Here is a 25045-nt window from a genome sequence, read left to right as displayed (position 1 = left end):
TATACGTATCCAGCCCTGTCCTTAAGGAACAGGGGGGAATATTTTTACATACTGATCTCAGATGAAAGTAAGTCAGTGGAGGGAGAGAGGAGTTAGTTGGTATTTTGCTGGATATTTTCAGTCTTTGTGCACTCGATGCAGCCTTTTCTTCATCATGGCATCCGTAGCGGCACAGCATCTCATTTCACATGGGCAGCCCTGATTTGATCAATTCATGTGAGAAGAGGAGGTGATTTATGGAGCTACTCGTCAGACTAACAAATTGCTCGCTACGTGCGGCTTGTGAGGTTATTCTACATGCTATATCAGAAGCCATTCATCACATTGTTGACAAAGAGTCCAGGGTTTACAATAAAGGCAGATTTCTCTTCATATTCATCCTCTAATGAGTCGCAGAACATTGTATAAGATGAACCCCGCATTGTAATTAAATGCAAGGCCCTGTGATGTCTTAAAGTGGCATGGGTAATCAAAAATGCTCAAAAGTCATCTCTGAGGAAGATTCATAACAGGATTAAACGCTAGCCTGCATTGTCATTGGATACAGCAGGAGGTGAGGTTTATGGAGATGTTTGCACATTTCATCATTAGGATGAAGAATTACATTGGTATTTAAGAAGACAGCGGGTTGACAGGTGAGAGAGGAAAGAAAAAAGAAATGGAGGAGAGGAACAACCTGGGCCACAGTAAACATGGGGCAACTAGGAAGAGTTTCAACATCACTGCATTTTAGCGCAAGCAAATAATTCAACATTCTTGACATATGTAAACATATTTGAGGGTAAATAATCCAAATATATAGTTGAAGACATAGGGCTTTATTTTAATGGTCTAGGCGCAAAGTCTATAGCGCATGGCACAAAAGCATTAAGGGCGTATCCGAATCCACTTTTCCTATTTGAAGGATGGAAAATTATGCTCTGCACCCTGGCGCATGGTCTAACAAGGTTGTGCTTATTAGTTATGGGTGTGTTTTGAGCATAACATGCATTAAACCAATCAGAGACTCATCTCACATTCCCTTTAAGAGTCAGTTGTTTCACACCATGGGGCACTTGCTATTTACATGGCAGACTTTGTAAAAGGAAAAACTGAACGCTCCACTAGCAAGAAAACAGTTAAACAGATTTGTTTAAAAACTATTTCTAAATTCAGTTTTAATTTACAGCAAACAAATAAATGAATCTAGTTATATCCAAACACACGCCTTATTCTTATGCCCCATATGGTGACACATATGTCTCCAAAACCCAACTGGTGGCAAATCTAAACTTGTTTTTATTAAAGCAAACAAAAATATGCATCTAATTAACATTACTGCTAGTAATAATAACATTATACAAATGCAAATTGTCATGAATAAACTGAAAAAAGCCCTCAGTCATGAAGAAGTCATGGAGGTAGTGGTTTTTATATTTATGTAGAAAATAATATTTTTTGTAACAAATTTAATAGTTTTTTTTTTTTTTTATATATATGTAAAGTGTGTGTTGCTGTACATCCTGTGTGTTTAACGCGTTTGAACCTGCATAGGCACATAACTAATGCACTCTGCACTGGACTTTAAACCAGCCTTTACTTGGTGAAGTGGCCTATTTCAGCTTCTTAAAATAGTGACGAGCCAACAGTGCTCCTTAACACACCTCCTTTATAGACTGGCACACCCATGAGCCCACAAAGTAGCAAAAATTAGAGTTGTGCTGATCTAAAAATAGCAACATATCGCCATGATGTTGGTACTAGCTATTTTGCAAGATATTCAGCTTAAAGTGCAAATTACAGGCTTAACTAGGTTGATTAGACAAATTAGGGAAGATATTGAAGAAATTAGGCAACAGTGCAAAAAACAAAATTCACAGTTTTTAGGATTTATAATTTAAACTTATTTAATTTAAAGTGTTTGAGAAAAACATAATTTTTGTTCTATTCTGAAAATGATTGACAACATTGATGATTTTTCTTCCAAACCTAAAGACAATTTTGTCTGCCATATTTTAGGACATTTATAATGTGTATTTATTTAGACTACACAATACCAACGCTTTAAAAGAGTTAAGAAATCAACATCTGTTGAATTAATGCAATCATCATGTCAAAACAAATGAAAACATTTGTTATTCTGACCAATTTTCTAAAAAGAAAATACTTTAATAAATGACAATACTTTCATTTAAAATTTGGAAGAAGTTTTACCCGAGCTATTTAGAATAAAGCAAATTTGACATTTTACTCAAACATCTTAGTTGAAGATCTCAAACTAGTATATACAGAATACTTTAGATTCCTTTTGATTAATGCATTAATGTTAACAATTTTCACACTAATATTTATTACTTAACAACAGACTTAATCATTATTATCATGTGAAGTCTTTCTTTTACTTTTGTCTTAAAAAATACAAGATTATTATCAATTTATCCCACTAAATGTACTCTCCAAAAAATGCTTCTTGTGAACTTCAGCCCTGAGAATGATTATAACACATTTTAAACATGAGAAAGAAAACGCAATGAAAAAAAAAAAACTGCGTTTAATATTCATGACAACCCAAGTGTGCGAGCGTGAATGTAACCAGAGTACCTGAAATCAACAGTCCTGTTTGAGAGCGATAAGCCGTGCATTCACAGACCATTGAGCTGTTCGGAACATTTACATTCATCTGTCTAACAAAGAGATTAAGTGAATAAGTTCATTTCATGTGAAACAAAGACAAGCAGAGCGGAGGGTGAAAAAAATGACGGATCGCTGACTCGCCGCACTGAGCGACTCACAGTCAAGCTGCATTACATAAAGCTCCAGAACTCCACAAGGGCTTGGAATGAGATTATAACTTAAATCCAATTGCTTTTCATACTTAGACAGGCATCTGTAATCCTTAAACACACCCGGATTTGAATTAAGATTGGCGCACCACTTGTGGAATTTAGAAATTCAGACAAAGCGAAAAAAATACCAACAGAGAAAATTCTGGCATCCAAAGAAACACCTAACCAAGCCAAACCAACACAAATCAAAGCACGGCCCTATAATCCATAATTAATACAAAACCTCCCGACTAACCGACCAATCCTGTCTCATAATGAAGACTCATTTTCAGCATCCATGGCTACTTAAGACACGCTGCGGTAAAACGAGCTTTAAATGAACTATTATTGTTTATTGTGCGAGAACTCATGCATGCCTGCAATTAAATGTTATTCATAAAAACAAATCCTCCATGTGGCAATCTATTCCACATAATGATGGATCGCAGGGTCTAGCTCAGCTAAACGCGAGCCATTCATCTAGCAGACAATACGAGGATGCTGCGTTGAAATTGTGCTTACTCTGGCTATCCGGCAATCCCTGAATGAGATATTACTCAGAGAGTCATTTCTGTGTCATAGCTGATGCATTTTCTTCCTGCTATCGCTACTACCTGACTATGCATGGTGATTGATAGCGTTCATATCTATAATTGTGTTTGCTTTTGTCCTTACGGCTACAGGCTGCCATCTATGGCGGAGTTTGTTTAAGAACAGGGCACTTAATATGCACGTTAGAGGTCCTACTGTTGTAAAAGCAAAAAAAAAAAAAAAGAGTTAATGTTTCAGAGGTCGCAGAGATGTACGCGCAGAGAAGTTGTGTTGACCACTAACTGAACAAGTCAGCTTTTGTCAAAAAAAAAAAACAAAAAAAAAAAAACAATAGCATGCAGGCACATGATTCAAATGTTATCACTCGATTAAATGGACACTATCGGTGGTTATCAGCTGATAGATATGGGCCAGTAAGCGCCTTCTGCGCCTACTGGTAGGCTCAGAAGGCTGTTATCATCCATCCACATGGTTAATCAACTATACTAATAGAGAAGACTCCAGATCCAGCTCTGTTTTTACATTACAGTGACGATTGGGTTTAGGGTTGGGGTAGGGGTAGACGTTAATAGAATACTTTTAATGGGAAATTGAATAAATAATATTAAAAAAAATTATCTTGGTTAATCAGTTCCACTAATAGAGAAGACTCCAGATCCAGATAAATTACTGTGATGGTTGGGGTAGGGGTAGACGTTAATAAAATACAATTAATGGGAAATTTAATATATAATATAAATAATTTTTGTTAACTTCTGGCCCCATCCGTATGTGATCTTTAGCTGATTAACCATGTGGATGGATGATAACAGCCTTCTGAGCCTACCAGTAGGTGCAGAAGGCCCGATATCTATTAGCTGATAACGGCCATTCAATCCAGTGATATCATTCAAATAGGCTGATGCAGGCATCTCTATTGCAGCAGGCACAGGACGTCAACATGACGTCAGATTGATATTGTACCGTTGATGTTGTGACATGGCGATGTTGCATTTTGTTTGGAAATGAAAACTGGGTTGATGGCAGAACCCAATGTCAGGTCAATGTCAATGTCCAACCTAAATTCAATTAAATATCAACATCTAGTGAAGTTACAGCTTGACGTTGCGTTTAAGATGTTGGCTTGACGATTACTTTCCAATACAACCTAAAAATCAACCAAATATTAACATTATTTTTTCTGTTGTTATTATCAAAATACATTGATCTTAGACACTGGCTAGACATTAAGTATTGGTCAATATCTTATGACGTTGTGTGCCTGCTGGGATGAAGGGAAATTTGCTTCGTGTTGCTGTAGGCATTTTACATATGAGCTTTCTGAAATATAAAGAGAAAACTCAACCGAGAGCGTTCATTGTGTACATTATGATAACAATCGCTTTCATAAATGACCCTTTGCCCAGAGTGCTGCTCTAGATGGAATAGAAAATGCATTTCCTGTACTGACTGAGCTTTGAATGTCACCAAATGGCTTAAAATTTCATTTTGTGATGGGGAGCTATAAACACACACACACACACCTTCACCATCCTTCTGTGTGAATGTGTGGGTATTTGCATAATATGGAGCGGCTTAGACCATCATGAATCCCTGTGTAGAATGTGTGAACTCCAATTTAATTCATCTGGGGTGATGGATTAACACTGGATTTTATATAGCTATATGACTATTTAGATGGGAGATGGATCTGAATATTCTTTCATATATATGATTTTGCAGCTATGGTGAGCTTCTGTCAACATTTCATATACTGTGGTTCTGTTTGCTTTGTTATTTCAAAAGTATTTTAAAAAAGACGTTACCTGCATAAAACAGTTTCTGTGGGGGAAAATTAGATCACAAATTAGAACATAACTGGTTAATATTTCTTTTATTCTCAAATTCTTCCAGATTTCATGCACAGATATTGTCATTTAGAGCTTAGTTTGACAATTTGTGTTGTGTTTTTATTGATTTCATTATACTCCTGTTAAGTTAAAGCTTTATTTTGCATTTAAAACATTTTATTTACCTATTGTGTAATGACATACACAAGAGAAAGAGAAAAATAAGAAAAAAGGAAGGATTCCTGCAAATCTTAGATAATATTTGACTTTATCAAATTGTTCTTGTACATTTAAACATAGTTTTGAAGAGAATTTTAAAAAAAGACTGGTGAACAAATTGAATCTTATTTTTCCAAACCCTAAAACTGCATCACATACTTTGTCCATTGTTTAAAAGACGGGGAGAACAAGTGTTAAAATCCAAATTATTAAAATTAGGCATCTTCAAAGTCTCTTTAAGGCAAGCCATTTCACTCAGCGGCCATCTTTGAACCGCCTCTCGGGCAGTATGCTCAGGAATTCTGTTGAATGGAGAAACATCATATTCTCCAAAACTGCTATAGCCAAGCTTATGATAACATATTTGGAATCTCCAATAAAATTAAAGAAAAACTGTCTCACAAGTTTCGATTCTAAACATACACATTTTGTCACAAAGCCCAATATAATGCGCACTCGAAAGGAACAAGATAAAGACACCGACCTCATTTATGGTCATTCTACGCAATATTCTCTTTTGAATAACAACTTGTCATAATGGTAAAACTCCTCCAGAAATGAAAGTGACTCTTTGTTTACAAGTTTGTGTCGTTTGAGTAGTTGCTGTCATGTGATGTGTCTTTGACAGAATAGATTGTACCTCACGCGCATTACATACAGATTACAAAACCAAAAAAAATTTAAGTGTGGTGGGTTCATTTTTAGAGATTTTAAACTTTATGTGGATGTATTTGTTATGTCTGTGAAGCAAGTATTTGCTGAGATTCCAGTATGTTTAGTGACCTCATTCTAGTGTGGTTAGTGACCACATTCCAGTGTGGTTATTCATAAAAGTAGTCTTCTGGTCTGAGCTTCTCTAACATAGAATCGTCTCTAGCGATCGATGATTGGCTCCTGTACTACTATAGTAGGTAAGGCTTCATTTGCAGATGTTACACTTTTCCCCAATAAAAACTGTAAGAGTGACATGTCTTATATTCTATAGTCTTTGGCATTTTGCCAAAAGAGATGTAAAAGCTATACAGTCCTGCTCATTTTTCGACCGGTGATTAGACAAAAGACAGTATTTCAAGTCATTTTTTAAGAAATAACTTTTTTGTAATTTATATTGATGATGTTTTTTCATTGGAGAATATGACACAATCAACTAGGGCTGGGCAATTTAGGCTAAAATCTAAATTTCGATTAATTGAACATTTTAACTCGATCACGATTAATGAATGGTTATTTATATATAATTTTTTTGCCCTCACAGTTCACTGACAGGTTTTGTACAGTAAACATCCTCACATTTAACAAGTGAGATTTTTTTACCTAAGGATGCATTACTTAAATTTAAAATGATTGAAAGAAACACACACTATTTACTATCAATGATTATTTATTGAACATCAACGTTGAACAACTGAAATTAAAACACACATTGCCTAAAACCAACAGTCCCTTTTTTTCTTATAAAAAACTTTTACTTTTGGAAACAAAATGAACTATTTTCAATGTTTTTCATATTAAAGGTAGAAAATAGGCAGCTACATTTCTGAATAAAATAGCACTTGTATTCACCTTATTCTCAGCTGTCGAGTGGGCGCTGCCATTTGAATCTTTTTGTCTCGCGACTTCCGGTCACATGCACTTCCATTCATTTTTTGACGTTAACAACTGCTCGTTACGCTGCTTGATGTTGCAATTTAATATTTTCTTATTATAATATGCTACTTGGTCTGTGTAGTCATGCAAACATTTGTTTGTTGAGCAAGTAGTTTGGCCATTTTCTGCCGTTTATTATTCCTAGTCATTTCTCCCATAGGCGACTGAATCGGAAGTTCTAAGACAATCGCGAAAACAGGCGCACTTCCGCATTTTAGAATAAGGTCAATAGCCTGTAAATAATATTTTAAACGCATGCTTTCTTTGTGCGTGTTTGTTTTTTCTAAACACTACCTTAATGTAGAAGTAGCTCAAACTTGCTCATTCAAGGGTGGGAAAAAGTGGACATGCAATAACTTTAATCATAAGGTAAACACAAAACAAAAGTCTCCATATGGAGCTTCTCCACAATACTCGACACTTGTAAACACTCGCTCCAACAGGCTCGCACCTCTCTCTCTGCCCTGCCCACACTTGTCAACGATACCAAAGTAACCTATTACAGAGCTTGCACTACGCATCGTTGTAGCTTGTAGTTACATTTTTTGAGAGGTATACGTCAGCATCAACCACCATGAGGGATCTTGACGCAGAAGAATAAACAGAGCAGGATCACGAGACTCCACATCAGGTAGGGAGGGTGAATAAAAAAAAATCAACCTGGAAAAATTAGATCGATAATAGGTTGTGAATGTCGGTTTCAATCCCTTTTTGATTAATCACCCGTCCCTGCAATCAACAACACTGTAAAAGCTTGCTCCATCACAGAGCCCAAAACCTAACAGTTCATTCCTCCGTTATGTGCTGTCTTTTTTTTTACTCCACAGCTCAGAGTAACTTGTGCTTTTTGTCTAGTAACCATTTCAATTTGAAAGAGTTTTTTTTTTCTCCAGTAAAAAGCTCAAACAGCCTGCAGTCAAAAAACACATGGCTGTGATGTCCCACCAGAGTACCGAATCTGAGGCCTAGATAAAACTCACTGGCCCATATTTCTTGCTCTGTTCCTCCCCCTCACTCTCTGTTTGTCAAAGCAGCTCAACATAATGCATTTCCAGGCTCAAAGCATACAAGTCCTGTTTAATGCTGATATAAAGCACAGCCCCAATTAATCAGCATGACATAATAACCTAATGCCACGGGCCAGAAGTAATTTGTCCATTCAGAATGAGTGTGGCACAAAAACACTCATGTCAAAGCTGCCCTTTCTATACAATTAAAATGTAAAATAAGCAAAAATAATAACTTGTTTATGTGGTATTATCTCACAAATGCACCAAATGATGTCTAACTGCCACATATAATTATACATAAAAAAGAAATAAAGAAGAGGTATTTTATATAAGCATATTTGTGGTAAAAAAAAAAAAACAACAACAAAAAGTGCGATGAAGGACTTGAATATATTTTACATTGGTCTTGTTCTCCGATGCACAAGTCAATGGAGACACCAGAATACAAATATTCATGAATCTTGATTCTGAAGCCGAGTTATGAATTAATATTAGACGTAAATACCTGCAGTCTGAAACTACATATACATATTTTATATTAACTACATAATAATAATAGGCCATTTTTAGTCCTCAAACCAGTCATTAGGCAGTATGATTCCTCTTTGAATTATGAAACATTATATTCAACGCTATATTCAGTAATTTAATAGTACTGTCACTGAAAATCTGAAAACTTTGAATAAAAGCATTAGTTTGATCTCTTACAGACAAGTTGTACAAACAAAGACTATGTCAGTGTTCACTATGTCCCACTTTACCTGCTGTCATTGAATTTGCATGATAAAAATAAACCATTTAACCTGCTTTGAATGATCATTCTACTAAAACTACATGCAATTTAATTGATGTGTGCACTTTCACTAGAAGCACAGCTCCAATGATTACATGCATTTCAAATGATCAAAGGCTTTACAGTTCTTATAGAAAAGCACATAAAACTTCCCAAACATTCTCAAACTTTAAAGTGCTATATCATCAGTAAATTCAAAATATGTCTCATTATGTCTTCATGCGTTTTAACGTCCATGTTTACTGCAATATGTACAGTGTCATAGCCACTTTGGGGAGCACGGTGGCGCAGTATGTATCACATTCTCCTCACAGCAAGAAGGTCGCAGGTTTGAGCTCCAGCTGTGTGCGATTGAGAATGTATGGGTGTTTCCCAGTGATGAGTTGCAGCTGGAAGGGCGACCGCTACTTAAAACATATGCTGGATAAGCGGTTCATTCCCAGATTAATAAAGGTACTAAGGTACTTACCGAAAAGAAAATGAATGAATGAATGAATGAATGAATGAATGAATAAAATCACTGTGCCTCTTTAGAAGATTTCTGAAGAAAACTTGGTTTTGATTTGTGAATTGATTAATTTTAGGATATAATAAATCATCTTTTTTTTTTTTGGCTCTTCAAGCTTTAGAGAAAATGGCTTTAAATGAGAAGAGAGGAAGGAGGTTACATTTGAAGGTCTTATAAAAATAAAACATTTTCAACATTTGGAAGATGGACAAACACCATGTGGGTGAATACATGATGACAGAATGTACATTTTTGGGTGAATTATACAAATATAAGTGTAATACATTGAGTCTTGGAAGAAAGCAAACTATAATGGCAATATAGTTTATATCAGTGATACTTTCACTGGTTTTTATATCACAATTTCTAGACATATCCAGTGGAAGAAATACGTATTCAACACATCGTGTTGTTTTCCTGGGAATAATATTTCTGAAAAAAAAAAGCTACTGAAATGCAATTAAACCAGATTTTGGTTTAAAAAAAAACAATACAAACATAAAAATAAAATAAAATGAAACAAATAAAGTGAAAATTAGTTCTGTGTAATAACAATAAAATGACACAAGGAGAAAGTACTGAACTTTAGCTAAAGAAATTACTGACTTTATATGAAAGCCTTTTTGGTACTGGCAGCTTAAAGATGCCTCTCATACGGAGAATGCATTTCTCAGGTGTGATTTTCTTCCACAGATTTCACCAGTGTAAAAATCTTGATGGTTCTGTGGGTCTCTTCTATCCAATCTGATCTTTAATTTGTATTTTCTATTGGATTCAAGTCAGGTAATGGGCTAGGTAGGCCATTCTACAGCTTGATTTTCTTTCTCTGAAAGCATTTGAGAGTTTCCTAGGCTGTGTTTTAGATCATTGTCTTGCTGAAATGTCCACTCTGGTCGCCTTTTAATCCTCCTACTCCTACTATGTAGATGTTGGACTGAAGCAGCTAATATTAATTTACAATGACGAAGGGCAGAGGGTTGCTGAATAACTACTGAGAGTTTTTAGCTGCTGTCTGGGCTTTCACTGCCTTTCTATACCCCCCTTCATCATGTGTTCATTACATTTTTTCCCTGTGTTATTCTATTTTATTACACATAACTTCATTTGTAAACTAATCAGTTTTGTTTTCTTTGCATACATAGACTTCTTTGGTTGTTAGCAACATCCAGTAAAAAATTTAAGTCAACAGCACCTTTAGAAATATGTTTTCTGAGAAAAGGATACTCTGAATAAACCCCCACTACTGAAAGTCAAAGTTTTGGGTGCTTTTAATGCACAGATGGGACAAATGTACTGAATTCAATAAGGCTTGAGTTACATCTCTTCCTATATCCCCTATATGAACAGGATCTAAAGTGTAGAGAGCTCTAATTGAATCTTAAGCTGGATGATGTTTTGTGTTCTTTCAGCTCATGCCCAGTGAAGGGGAGATGATGAATTAACATTGCTGAAACACAAATGCAATCCAACTCGTTTTCCAGTGTGCCTTAAAGCAGTTGAGCCTGCGGCTAATTTCTTCTTACACTGTTTACTGCCAAAATCCTCTACATCCAGCTGCCAAGCATATAGTTTTTGATTGTTATTTCAACACAATGGAATGTTTTTTTTTAAGAAATGGGGGGAAGGAGTCTATTTCCTAGATACACAAGGAAAGTTCTATGGCTGTAGGGAATTATTGAAGTATGGAAAAAAAACTATATTTGTGTTATGTGTGTGTGCACGTGCAAGGAAGATGACAGGTTGTTCAAAAGCAGGTCATCCTGCACTCAGGCACTTTTACACAATTTTTGTGTTATTTTATTCAATTGCAAACACTTTGCTTCTGGTGCTCTTTCTTCCTTCTGTTCTTTATTCAAATCAATTTTGTATGAAAACAAAACCAAAGCACTGGTTTTCCTAATACAGCCTAAAAGTTTATCCTCTTTCTGTAAAAATGTAGATCTTTTTGAGTGTGTAGCAGAAGAGTAGACACGTTTTGTGGCATACTTGCACATCATAAAATGTGCCTCCCTGTTGCTTATTTACATGCTGTGTCAATCATCTTGCGACGGTTAACCTCCTCATCATTTACACATGTCACATGTTGGTTTCATTCAACTTACAGGAGGCAACAATTCATCCTACTTTATTGGAGAGAAAAGAACTAGCACAGCGCACAGTAGTAAGCCTCTCATGCAGAGCACTAACATATTTTAGCATAATAATGTCTTTAAAAGTGAATGGCCTAGTAAATCTTTATAGAAGTTCTCAGTGTTGTTGCAGACGAAATACAAAACAGATAATATTACTTTTTTAAAAATGTACCAAATCTCTTCTTTAAAGGGATAGTTCACCCAAAAATGACAATTCTGTCATCATTTATGGACCCTACTTTCAATCTGTTCTGAGTTTCTTCCTCTGCTGAACACAAATGAAGATATTTTGAAGAAAGCTGGAAACCTGTAACCACTGACTGTAACCGTATTAGGGCTGCACAATATATTGTTTCAGCATCAATATCACAATGTGATCATTTACAATAGTCACATTGTGAGTATATGCAATGTTGAGTCTGGATTATAATTGATCACTTTTCAAGTGTTTTGAGGCCTTTGACTCTATGAGGATTTTAAAAGAATGAAAACATAAGAAATTGTACCATTTGTATCTTTAAAAAAAATAACGATTAGTTTTATTGAATTGTTTACACAACGAAGACTACGCAATATCATATTACAGAGGATGATTTAATTACTGTATGCTGAATACAGTTAGACTCATCGGACAACAATAAAACACTGTTTATTTCATTTGTTTGTTTTTCCTTTATTGTGTTTATCTAGGCCTGTAGATTGTTTGTGATTGTTTATGCAGAGGTACTCCCTTAAGGAATCATCCCAATCAATCTTAAATCATATATATATATTTTTCCAAAATAGTTATACAAGTCGTCTAGTGAAATTGTATTCATAATATGTATATATAATGAATATTTTTATCCATTTGTCAGTGAATATAGGCAATGTATTTTGGTGCATTTAAACAAAACAGATTTATTAAACAGGTATATTAATTAAAATAATATTTTAGTCACCAAACATATTTATAAATTGAAAGATAATACAATTAAATTCAAGCAAAATATTGCACAAAAAACCTACCAAATTTAAACAAAAAATTTCCATTTTTTGTTTCTCCTGATTTTTCCTTTTTTTAACTTTGTATGTAATATTTTTCTATAATGTATACATTTGGCTGTACTAGTTTATGGACTGTTATCGGAAGTTATTTTTTTAGATGAGCTCCAGATTTGTCTCAGTACTGACTAGACCAATGCATAAGCCCAAATATAATATTGTACAGCTTCCTATTAAATATTTAAAAAATAGATTTGTGAGGGTGTACTTATATATGCTGAGTACTGTATATTGCAGAATAAAAAAACATCACAATTGGCTATTTGTACTTGTACAGCTTAGCTATAAAACCAGCCTACTAATCACTGCTGGGCGGTGCGACTTAATTTTTTTTTTTTGTATATGTTTCTATTTTTGGCCAAAAACACTTTTTATAAATAATTGTCAGCATCCAAATTTCAAGGCATGACTATTAATAAAAGCTATATGAATAAATTCTCTCATAAAACACCACACTGCTATTACTTTGAACACAGCCATTTCGATGCATTAGCCAACTACTCACAACAAACAGACACATGACAACAGTTGAACTATAAAACTTCTTTAACCCTACTACAGTACATCCACAATAAAATCATTTGCATAGCACCAATATCATTATTGCTAATAAAAGTGGTTCAAGGGGTTATAGACGGTACAGCTATTTTTTAACACAACTGAAATTCAAAGCATGCAACACGTTCAGCCTCCCATTTCCGGCATATCAACAGTTTTTTAACCTCACACTGCACTTCAGCTTCTCATTAGTCCTTCTGACCAATCAAATGCTCTCTCGAATCTGAAGCATCATGCCCTATTCACCTAAAAAAGCTGAAGCAATGGCTGAAATGAGTCACACATGTATTATGGTAAAATGCACACAGCACATTAGTGTACATGTACAGTATATAGGAGATGCATTAGGTGCACATTAGGTGCTGTCCATTAGTGTAAATGAAATTTGGTTTTATGCAAAACTTTCCATGAAGCATTTCCAATCCATCTGGATTTACAAAAAAATCTGCATTTTAAAATGTGAATGCGACCGAAAAGCATTAGAAACCTTAGGGAGGGAAAAAGAAGACAAACACAGGTGCCGTGCTTTTTTTTTTTTTTTTTTTTATAAAACTGAATGTCACAATCTGTCAATTGCAGCTTTGCAATGCTGAGATTTAAAGCACCACTGGTTATCTTTTAAAAAGAGAATGTTTTAGTGGAAATTTTGTCAACATATCAAATATGGATGCAAGTTCCAATGCACTTCAGTGGGATTTGAAATGCATTGAAATCCTCCTAGGAAGTTTGCACTCATGAGCTACTACAACATCATGTAGATGATGATTCTACATAAAATCCAACTACATTCACAACATTGTTTTTGCTCTTTACTGTTTCCATTCAATTTACAAATGCCCTGAAATATAAAAAATAAGCCTTAGTTATTATATGCTAGAATATGATGTGTTCTAGCATAACTGTACAGTATTACTTTGTAGTTTAAATATCTTAAACAGTTTTATTGCAAATGAGCAAAAAAGTAATCCATTCATTAACTGAAACAATGGGCTGTGTGCAATTTTTATAGTGGCTGAGAGAGCTTGAAATGCTGCAATTTAAGAAAACACATGCAATATACAAAAACTCCAGCAAACTGAGAAAAGATGTTCATTTGTTTGACAGCACACATGCTGCATATCCTCACAATGTATACACATTTTTAGAAAATTAGATGAATTTCCCCACAACGCAAACAAGTTAATACAACACGCTGCATTTTCTCACAATGCAAACAATTTACGAAAAAGGCGCTGCATTTTCTCACAACACAAAAAGAATGGAACACAACGGAAATGTTTGAAGGCCCAAAAGAAGGACGGATGCCCCTGCTGCTGATCTTCGAAAGCTGAGTTTTATTTTGTTTATTTTAATATCTCAATTCCGGTGTCTTTAGTGTTTACTAGCCTAAATAACCATAACCTAAATAGCCCGGTCCGTCATGTTTTAGGGTCGGTAACACTTTATTTTGATCGTTCATTTGAGTTTTAATAGACTGTCTACTTAATATCTGTTGATACTGTTCCTTCAACAGACATTTAACTGACTATAAGAAACTTTGCAATTACATGTCAAATTACACTAACCCTAACCATAACCCCAACCTCTACTTATAATCTAATGAGAATTAGTTGGCATGTAGAAGCAAGGCAACTTAAATTTAACAAACAGACCATCAAAATAAACATGAAATTGAAACATTTCCATTGTATTGTGAGAGTATTTTATTAATGTGTTTGCGTTGTGAGAAATTTTTTTTTTTTAATGTGTTTGCGTTGTGAGTATTTTCAGCACATGTGCTGTCAAACTGATAAATCTTTTTTCAATTTGTTGTCATTTTTTGTAATTGCTTGTGTTTTCTTAAACTGCAACACATTAAGCTCTCATGGCCACTGTAAATTTTAGCCATTGAAGTTATTTGAAATATTAAGATTCTCACTTTAATATGCAGTTGATTATGAAAAAATAATTTCAAAATGAATAATTAGGATGGGTAGTATGCCAAATGGATGCAGCCATTGGGCCCTATCATACACCCGGGGCAATGTGGCGCAAGGCGCGATGCAATTGTTGTTTTTAGTTTCAGCTTGGTGCAATCCATTATAGCAAATGCACTAGCAAATGCAAATAGAAAAATGCATTTGCGCTTATATGTGCACCCATAGGCGTTCTGGTCTAAAAAAGGAGGCGCATTGCTGGCGCGGTGCTATTTTGAAAAACTATAATAGTCTGTTCTATAGACCAGAACAAAGCTGGTCTATTGTCCAGCGCAGAGCATGTTAGTTGTGCACCTCGCTTACACACTGCTTAATACACACAAGATGTAGAGAAATACGCAAATATCTTTACATATGAATTAGAATATTAAGGATATTTGTTTGCTGGAAATTAGAACTGAATTTAGAAATTGTTTTGAAACAAATATTTGCGCTTAACAAACTAAATGAATTATTTATAGGTTAATTGATGTCTGTGCGTACAAGGTTTCCCTATCCACGAGAGCGAAAGTGAAAGTTAATAATGAGGAGGCTCATCTCTCATTCTCATGCTATAGATGCTCTGTTTAACTGTTTTCTTGCTAGTGAAATGCTCAGTTTTACCACTTACATTTACTTACTTCATGTAAATAGCAAATGCGCTTATGGCAAGACGCAACTGACTTTTAAAGGGATGGGAGATGTGACTCTGATTGGTTTATTCTCAAAACACACCTACTAGTCATTAAGAAAATAACCTCAACCCTTTTAGACCATGCGCCACGCCGCAAAGCGGATTTTTCCATCCTTAATTTAGCAAAACCGGATTCTGACATGCCCTGAATGCGTTTGCACCCTACGCTTTTCACTTTGTGCATGGATCGCCAAAATAGAGGCCATTGTCTTCTTTATTATTTCTATTTTGTATAAGATTGTAATATTTTAATGCACTACATTAAATTTGATATTTAGGCAGAAAACCTTAAATAAAATTCACTTAAGCAATATTGTTACTTAATACTTAATATAATATTGTTTTTTATTTAAAATGTAAATAATTCATACTTTAAACAATGTAATACATTTGTATACCAGTTTAATCAATTGATAATTTCTACTGGCACTTATACACCGCAGAATATAAAAATAAATCTCTTAAAATATTTTTGTGAAACATCTAGACTTTTCCACAGTTTTATATGTCAGCGTCACTGCAGACAACAGTCACTGACTGCAGTGCTGCTCTCTCTCTTTCCAACAATCCCACTGTCAGACTTTGTTTGCCAGCCCTGAAAATCTGAGACAGTCACTTGCTTGCAGAAACCAGTTGTTACTCTGACAACTAAATGAATTCTGTGCGAACACAACCATATTTAGCTCTCTAAAACAGGACTGACAAGCGTTCTCTGTGAATGTGAGTCTCTCTCTGTCTGTCTCCAACTAGTTTAACACATTCTGTGAAAAACAGTACAGAGATCAGGGCCTCAAATTCCCCCCTAAAGATCTTAAACTCCTACAGATTTTGAGCAGAACAGCTCATCATCACTGGGTGATCTGTTCTCCACATCCAAATATCTCCAATCACAGCCTCCTTTCTGCACAGATAATGCCAACAAATAAAAGCAATTTACAGGCATTGGTCTAGCATGAGATTGAGTGTTGGATTCAGGTTGATCAATAGGGTTTTCTCCACTCGCTTGTGTACTGTACATACAGGCTTACTAATCCCTGCGATCGTTACTTGTACCTCATAAACTTCAGATCTTTTGTATTCTCTTTGTGTATGAGCTGCCAGCAACAGCTCCAGCTTATAGAGGAGGGAAATGTGTGTCTTTATTGTAGACCAAAGTGTTTCTTCAACTATAAAGCACTTGTACTGTTTTTCCCTGGGGTGCATTTAAAACTCACACATTTCTTTTTTTGCTATTTTTGGTATGTGAAGGTTTTTCATGTATTAGATTTATATCATGTTACAAGATTGCATCGTTGACAGGAAAATAAACAAATAAGTTGAACTGATGTAAAGAGATCTCTTTACACATGGTATTAAAATCTGATCAAAAAGTAATGACACTAAATACAGGTGTAAACCGCCTCAGAAACACATCGGTTCAGATTTCAGGAGATACAGTAAATGTTATATTATTTAATGTCTTTTTATAAAGAAATCACAAAACATGACAATACATATATTTATATAATATAACTGCATTTATAATTAGTTCAATTTATAAGACAATTTACATGAGGCATCATTGTAGAAAACATTTTGCAAAATATAAAATACTTGCATAATATTTCTAAAAAAAAAACGTAAGTCACAATAATAAATAACCAAGGTAAGAATCTGTTATGAGCACCAGCAGTGTTGCTCTTGCAGACTGATGGAGAACACTCACATTCAACTGCACTACAAATCCCATCTTGCACTTCACTTACACACCTGGCCCAAATTTCGTCTTAATTGCAAACACACACAGCTGAATCTGTTCAGGACTAATTAGATAGACTATAAGCACATCACACACTTGAATCACTGCTAAGTCTTGGTTCTGTTATTGTAACACAATGAAGCCTTTTCTTGTCTTAATTTAGCCGTGTTTTGACCCTTTGCCTTGTTTTCATTGTTCCCGTTGACCTAACCATTCATCTGCTTTGCCGTAGTGATGGGCAAAGTGAGGCTTCATAAAACACTAAAACAGTCGAAGCAAATGTGTCGAAGCTTCAATTGCATTTCAAAACCCGTCTGTGACACCTAGTGGTAATTTCTCATGTATTGCTCTGGAACAGCCTAAAGTTACACGAATTGAGGTATTAAACCCCACATTGTAAAATTGAAGTTTCAAGTGATTTAGTAAAGCGATGAGAGTTCCTGACTAGCATGCCGAAATAATAGGTAGATAAATTATTAAAATTCGTGTCATTTGTAGCACAGTTACTCTGAGTACGCCACTAGCCTATGTGAGATAGTGTTTTATTTGACCGTCAAATAAACGCATATTCACCAGGTCTCGAAACGCTTCTGTAATGACCAATGCTTTGAATCGCTTTAGTAACATGACATGGTGTATCGAAACACATGAGTCCCGTAACCTGAGTGTTTCGAAACACTTGTGCTTTGGAATCTCGACACTGTGTCGAAACGTCAATTTCACATCAGCCATCTCCAGCTTGAAACACTGAAACAGTCCAAGCAAATGTGTCGCAGCTCCAAAACTTTTCAATACCCACCTCTACAGTGACACCAAGTGGTCATTTTTATGTATTGCTCTGGAACAGCTTCAGCAAAGAAACAGTTACACAAATTTAGATATTAAACCACACGTTGTAAAATTGAGGTTTCAAGTGATAAAGTGAAGCGTTGAAAGTTCCTGACTAGAATGCCAAAATAATGGGTTCGAATGCAGGGTGATGGAACTATAGATGTTTTTATGTTTTGTTTTAACATTGGCCTGACATCTATATGAACACTTTGTTCATACAAGACATGTGAATAAACATGTCTTGTTTTGGTCAAAAAAAAATGAACATTATTGAAATACATTAAGTCATAATTTCAGAGTATTTGTACAAATCTGGATTTGACCTTGGGTAGTTTGCAGCACAGTTACTCTGTACACACGAACGGTCCACTGGACTACATAAGTTTTTTTACCGACCCTGTCAGTCAAACGCAGATTTGCCAGGTATCGAAATTCTTTTGAAAGGACCAATGCTTTGAATTGCCTTAGTCATGTGACCTAGTATTTCGAAACACTTTGGTCACGTGACCTGGGTGTTTCAGATCATGATTTAGTGTTTCGAAACACTTGTGCTTCAGGAACCCAACACTGTGTCGAAATGTCAGTTTCACGTCAGCCATTCCTACTTTGCTGAGTACTTTACTATTTTCTGTTGAATAAACTGCGTGTAAATCCTCAACTCTGCTGTACTCCAACTCCATCTGTTACAGAATCACTTTTCAATCCATCTATGATTGTCTGTGATAGTATATTTCATAACACTGAATCAAAATTAAATGTACCATCATAAAATTACAGAATTCTCCTGTTGGGCAAGTGTTTGCCTTGGACAACACAGCTTCCACAATTTACAAGCAAAGAAGAGTCTAAAACACAAGCTACACTATAGGTGAAGAAACTGCCCTCGCCAGGGTTTTTAACAGTAAATGCAAAATTGAAGTCTCTGGTTGTGTTCCATTAGCTTTTGCAATCTGCTACACTGACATAAGACACAGATGGTGAGGAATAGATGGGAATATCCATCATCGTTCCACTGCTATAACGCTCTAAATGACACCAGAACACCAGGCTATGGCCCATTTCAGAGAGATCTGAACAGAAAACCGTGTTAAACTGGTCAAGTGGAGACATAAAAGCTGTTTAGTCAAGGTCAAATATAAGAGCGCTGTGTGTTTAACACTAATATAAAGTTAATTAAGAAGAAACGCACTTTGTTTATGCCTTAATTAGTGAAAGATGACTCATTAGCCAAACAAGCATTGACACTGGTTTAACATTTACCGCAGCTCAACAACAACAACAATCCACAAGAACTTAATTGCTACATGAAAAAAGGAGCAGATGCACCAAAGCTATTAACAAAATAATTCATAATATTGAAAATTTAGTCTAAATGTTTCAAATCTTTTCAAGGAACCATGTTACATTGAGATTTTTCTCCCAACATTATAAATGTTGCCAGTAAAAACTGTTTTGTCTGGACAGTTTAAATTTATGAATGCTTTTCTATTTATATAATCACACAAAATGTCTACCTTAAGATATTCCTGTCAAAGCATGATCTGGATTTGATTTTTTTTTTTTTTTTTTTTTTTAGATAAATTTTCATGGAAGACAATACTTTTTCATTGATTCAAAACAAAATGAAAAAATCTGTCATCCTTATTTACCCTTGTGTCCATCAAAACCCTTACGAATTTCATTTATTTTCAGCACATACTGTAAACAAAGATTTTTTATAACAAAATCTAATAGGTTCCTGAATGTCCACGGAAGGTTTTTTTTTATCAAAAAATCATAAATAAACTCATATATATTAAGTGGATGGATCCAATACAAATGTAAAAACAAATTGTAATTTAAATTTTTATTCCCAGAAAGTATAAACACTGATCATAAAACAATGTTTATAGCATTCAAATTAGTTTTATGAAAAAAGAAGCATCTCTTAAATAAGCATCAAATCTGTTGATCAAATAAAATGATTGTGTCTGTTCAGAAGACTGATGAATTCATTTGGGTTTTTAAAAATCTTTTTTAATGGACTTTAAAGAGAGGGGCGGTCATTTCTCCGACTCCATTAAAAATCTTCATTTGTATTCTGAAGACTAATGAACATCTTCTGGGTTTTAGAACCATATTAGAGTGAATACATGATGACAGTTTTCATTTTTAGGTGAAACCTAACCTTTGTTTCTGAAGACAACTGCTAAAAATTGTACACAGACCTCAGGAGTCAACAGATAAACCTAACCTACATCAACAGCTCCCACACAGTGAGAACCTGAAGTAAACAAGTCACAACAAACACGACATCAGCAGACAGCAAAACAATAATCCTATCACAGTAAACACATAATTTATTCATGCAATGGCTGTTGGAGGAATAACATTTGGTGTGATATCTATACTGCTGTTCAAATATACAGACACTTTTTTCAAGTCTATATACAGTTGAGGTCAGAATTTTTAGCCACCCTGAATTATTAGCCCCCCCTGTTTAATTTTTTCCCCAATTTCTGCTTAACAGAGAGAAGATTTTTTTCAACACATTTCTAAACATAATAGTTTTAATAACTCATTTCTAATAACTGATTTATTTTATCTTTGCCATGATGATGGTAAATAATATTTTCTAGAAAATTTTCAAGACACTTCTAAATAGCTTAAAGTGACATTTAAAGGCTAAACTAGGTTAATTAGGTTAACTGGGCAGGTTAGGGTAAATAGGCAAGTTAATGTATTATTATGGTTTGTTCTTTAGACAATCGGGGAAAAAAAGCTTAAAGGGGCTAATATTTTAGTCCTAAAATGTTTTTTAAAAAATTTTAAATTTGCTTTTATTCTAGCCGAAATAAAACAAATGATACTTTCTCTAGAAGAAAAAATATTATCATACATGCTGTGAAAATTTCCTTGCTCTGTTAAACATCATTTGGGAAATATTTAGAAGACAAAAATAAATTCAAAGGGGGACTAATAATTCTGACTTCAACTGATATTTATGTATTTATAATATTTATATATATAGATACATGTGTATATATATTATTTTGATAAAATATCTTTACTTTTGACTTTAGTCCTTAATGACCTTAATGATTTCACTTATAAAACATTTAAAAAACTTTACAGTGCCCCAAATTTTTAATGCTACGGTATAAATGTTTCTACTCAATCTAGTTAATTTCTAGTTTTTAAAATCCAAACACTAATTATCAGGGCTTGACATTAACTCCCACCAACCCACCAAATGCTGGTAGATTTTTATCTGTGGTAGGTTGAATATAAATTTTAGATTTATTTAATTTTTTCTTCTAAGTCACATGAAATAAAAAAAGAACTGCAATGGATCCACAACTGCCATGAGCAATCCCTGCAACCCAGTGTCTGCTCATGCGCACTATTGAGCAACATCATACACAACAAAAAAAAAAGGTAAATGAACCACCGATGTCTCATCTGCTGGGCAGAGTGGCCCTGTTTGCTCAAATATTTTATCCCATGACAATCTGGGCCAGTCAGATTCATAAAGGTATAATTTTCCACTGTGGTGCTAATAACAGAACTCTTTGGAATATGATACAAATGCGTCAGTTGTTGCTTTGGTAATGCAAGTGTAAATGTAAACAGTGATATGGAAGGTGATCTTATATATTTTTGTTTTTGGGACTTTTTCAGATATTTATTTGGTTACATATCAGCAAATTTTCCACCTGGACAGATATGGAAAATCTGCAGTAATGCAGGTGGTGGTAACATTGTATGTTCAATAAGTCGAGCACAATTATCTAAACAGTTGTCTAGCATGTCGATCAAACGGGTGAAGATGGCTTCACTAAAAGATAGTGTGGCAGTGAATTTAATTGGCCTCATGAAGTACGCTGAGCTCCAGTAGATGAATGTTGGAAAGACAGAAAAAAAAGGACTTAATCAAAGTAGTCCTATGAGAAAAGGTTTTAGGTCAACTTAAATAAAACCCTTGACGTTTTGATTCACTTCAAATGTTGACTACTTTAAACAAGATGGTGTACCAGCATGTATATCAATATTTGGGTTGAGGGATTTTTAATGGCATAAATCACGCAAAATTACTTTAAAGTAATTTTAGCATAGCAAACTTAAATTTAAGCACATAAAATATTTTTTTCCAACAGCAAAATTGTGAATATTGAAAACAAAGAGTGGCTAGTAACTTTGAATCATTACTTGCCACCATGGATGGTGAGCAAAAAAGTTAATGTCAAGCCTTGCCAAAAATCCACATAAAACATATTTTTTCTCTTTTTGCAATGTAGATACATAAACAGCCAACAGGAATGAAGGCGATTTCCTTAAAAACAGCTGAATGGGAAGTCATTTCTATGTTCCCTTTGGCCAGTAATCTGTCTGAAATGGCTTCAGGCACAAATGCTGAGCCCATACAAGCTTCTGAAACTATGAATACATCACAACGGTGGCTAATAGAACAGTGCATTAGCTTCTTACCCCAGAGGCTTTTCCAGACGACTGCCTGGTGAACCCACTATCTCACCCAGAGTGCAGAAGGTCTGACCCAAGAAGTCCTACAGAAGGACGGCCCAAACAAAAAGACGGCGAACAAAAGAAGGCAGAGAAAGTAAAGGAGAGATAGCAGAATGAGTCAGGGTGGAACTTGGTATAAATGAGTTGTACCGGTAAAGAGATAAGTCTAGGAGTGCAAGGCAGAGACGTACGTTGAAATCGGAGGGCTTCCAGGAGGGAGGTGAGGCCGCAAATTTAACAATAACAACAGAGCATATCATGTAACAGAAAAGACAAAAAAAAAAGAAATAAAAACGAATTGAAGAAGTCAGGCCGAAGAGGATAGGAGAGAAAAAACGAGAGTTAGAGAATAGTGAGAAAGGATTCTGGAGAAGAGAGAAAGGAAAAAAACACCCACGATGATCACAGATTACACACACAAAAAAATAAGATAATAGCACTGAAAACTGAAAATGATCACATTTACTTACACAACACATTCGGATGGTTCTATACAAAATCAGAATTTCATAAACTGCACCCATTGAGGGTTGTTTATTTTCACTCTGCAAATGTTTTGGAACTGGTTTTATTAAATGCAATTATCCAAATATAATATAAATACAAAAACTGATGAAAAAAACAAAACCTATTATTTTCAATTTCTCTAAAACGTGTGTAACAAAGTAATATTAATAATAATAATAATAATAATAATAATAATAATAATAATAATAATAATAGTTATTATTATTATTATTATTATTATAGTTGTATTATAATAATAATTATTATTATTAATAATAATAACAACATTATTATCAATAAAACAAAAAACATAACTTGCCACACATTTTAAAAGTCTATTTAACAAATAAAACAGGTTTTTATCAAAAAATAATGAAAACTGAAAAAACTGCCAGCCCAGAAGTGTTAAGTAAATTCATCCTTCAGTTTCTTGTCAAGATATATAATTAACAAGTTTTTTGTCATAATAATAGGGAACAAACTGTCTTAACCCAAGCAACACAGGCACACTGCAGAGAACATTCAGAACCTGTGTAATGGTGCTAATTTTATTCGTCAAAGAGGGAAACTACACCCCTTTTGATCATAACATAAATGATGACATGATTTGCAATCATTTTTCGATTGCATAAAACCAACCGAAAAATCAACAACTACGCATGCCAAATATGAGAGCAACTGGCAATGAAAACAACAAACGTGCATGTACACACAAGCAAACATGCATGCATTCACAGTATACACACACATACAAAGTGCTACACTTACGTGTTTGGCCAAATCCGGACTTTTGGAGTCAATGTCATATCTGAAATCCAAGAGAACAGCCTCAGTTTTCTGTTGGATAATGGCGTGTCCTATATTTTAAATGACAGCCCCGTTATGTGTTATGGAGAGGAATGCTCTACAATCCTCACATTAATTGATCTGAGATTCTTGAAGATCGGAATATTTTGCTCTCTTGAAAGAAAACTCAACTGGCAATAAAAATGAATGTTCGTCCTATTTTTTAAATTATTGTTACAAATGGGGTCCCCTAATTTCCAATGCATAAAGTGCGAAATCACCGAATTCAGTCATTTATTAGCTGTATAACATGGAAAACTAGGTCTAGTACAAAGAAAGGAAGGCAAAGGAAAGGAAAGGGTAAAATGAAGGGAAAGGAAAGAAATAAAAGGAAAGGAAGGGACAGGAAAGTCATGCGTTTTCGCTGTGCCGCTCTAAGGTGTTTACACTCTATGGTTCATAATAGTTGTGTGGGACTGTGGGGGAGATTTGATTTGCGTTCTTTAAACTAAATTCTCTTTTTTCCTCGCTTTTCTGTATTTGTTGTGATTTGTACATTTGTTTGTCATATGTTAGATTAGTCAATAAATCCCGCTATAACCACGCTTCTATTGTCTTCGTTTTGCCTCACAGAAAAGGTCACTTTCAAAGTAAAAGATTGCTACAGCTTCAAAATGATTCATCTACTTCACAAGAAGCAGTTATAATTTTCTTTCTAAATAAATAAATAATTACAGTCCGCTTACACAACCGGGTGAAGTCAATGTTATATTTATTTTGTTAATTTAACTATAAGTTAATTCTGAATATTCATAATAAATAATAACCTGTTGGTGATATTACTGATATTATTAATTTCGCTACAAAGGAAAGGAAATATAGAAAAGTACTGAGGAATTACATTTCATCTTAAATAAGTACTGTAAGTAAATAAT

General features: G+C 34.6%; 1 protein-coding gene across 10 annotated transcripts in view; it reads right to left on the bottom strand.

The window, feature by feature from the left end:
• cpne5a (copine Va) overlaps window positions 1–25045 on the bottom strand; it is a 198269-nt gene that overhangs the window by 99761 nt on the left and 73463 nt on the right. For 7 of the 10 annotated variants that reach the window (XM_073909735.1, XM_073909732.1, XM_073909734.1 and 4 more), the window contains one exon: window positions 24093–24132. In XM_073909735.1, the coding sequence (XP_073765836.1) occupies window positions 24093–24130 (38 nt within the window). In that variant the 5' untranslated portion in view covers window positions 24131–24132. Of the gene's footprint in view, window positions 1–22781; window positions 22859–23008; window positions 23024–24092; window positions 24133–25045 lie in introns of all 10 variants that reach the window. The other 3 variants (XM_073909728.1, NM_001423518.1, NM_001123286.2) reach the window with 2 other exon arrangements.

This window comes from Danio rerio, chromosome 8 (assembly GCF_049306965.1).
Source record: "Danio rerio strain Tuebingen ecotype United States chromosome 8, GRCz12tu, whole genome shotgun sequence".
NCBI classification, from domain to species: Eukaryota; Metazoa; Chordata; class Actinopteri; order Cypriniformes; family Danionidae; genus Danio; species Danio rerio.
Note: the sequence above shows the minus strand (reverse complement) of the source record. Positions and strands in the feature narration are given on the sequence as shown.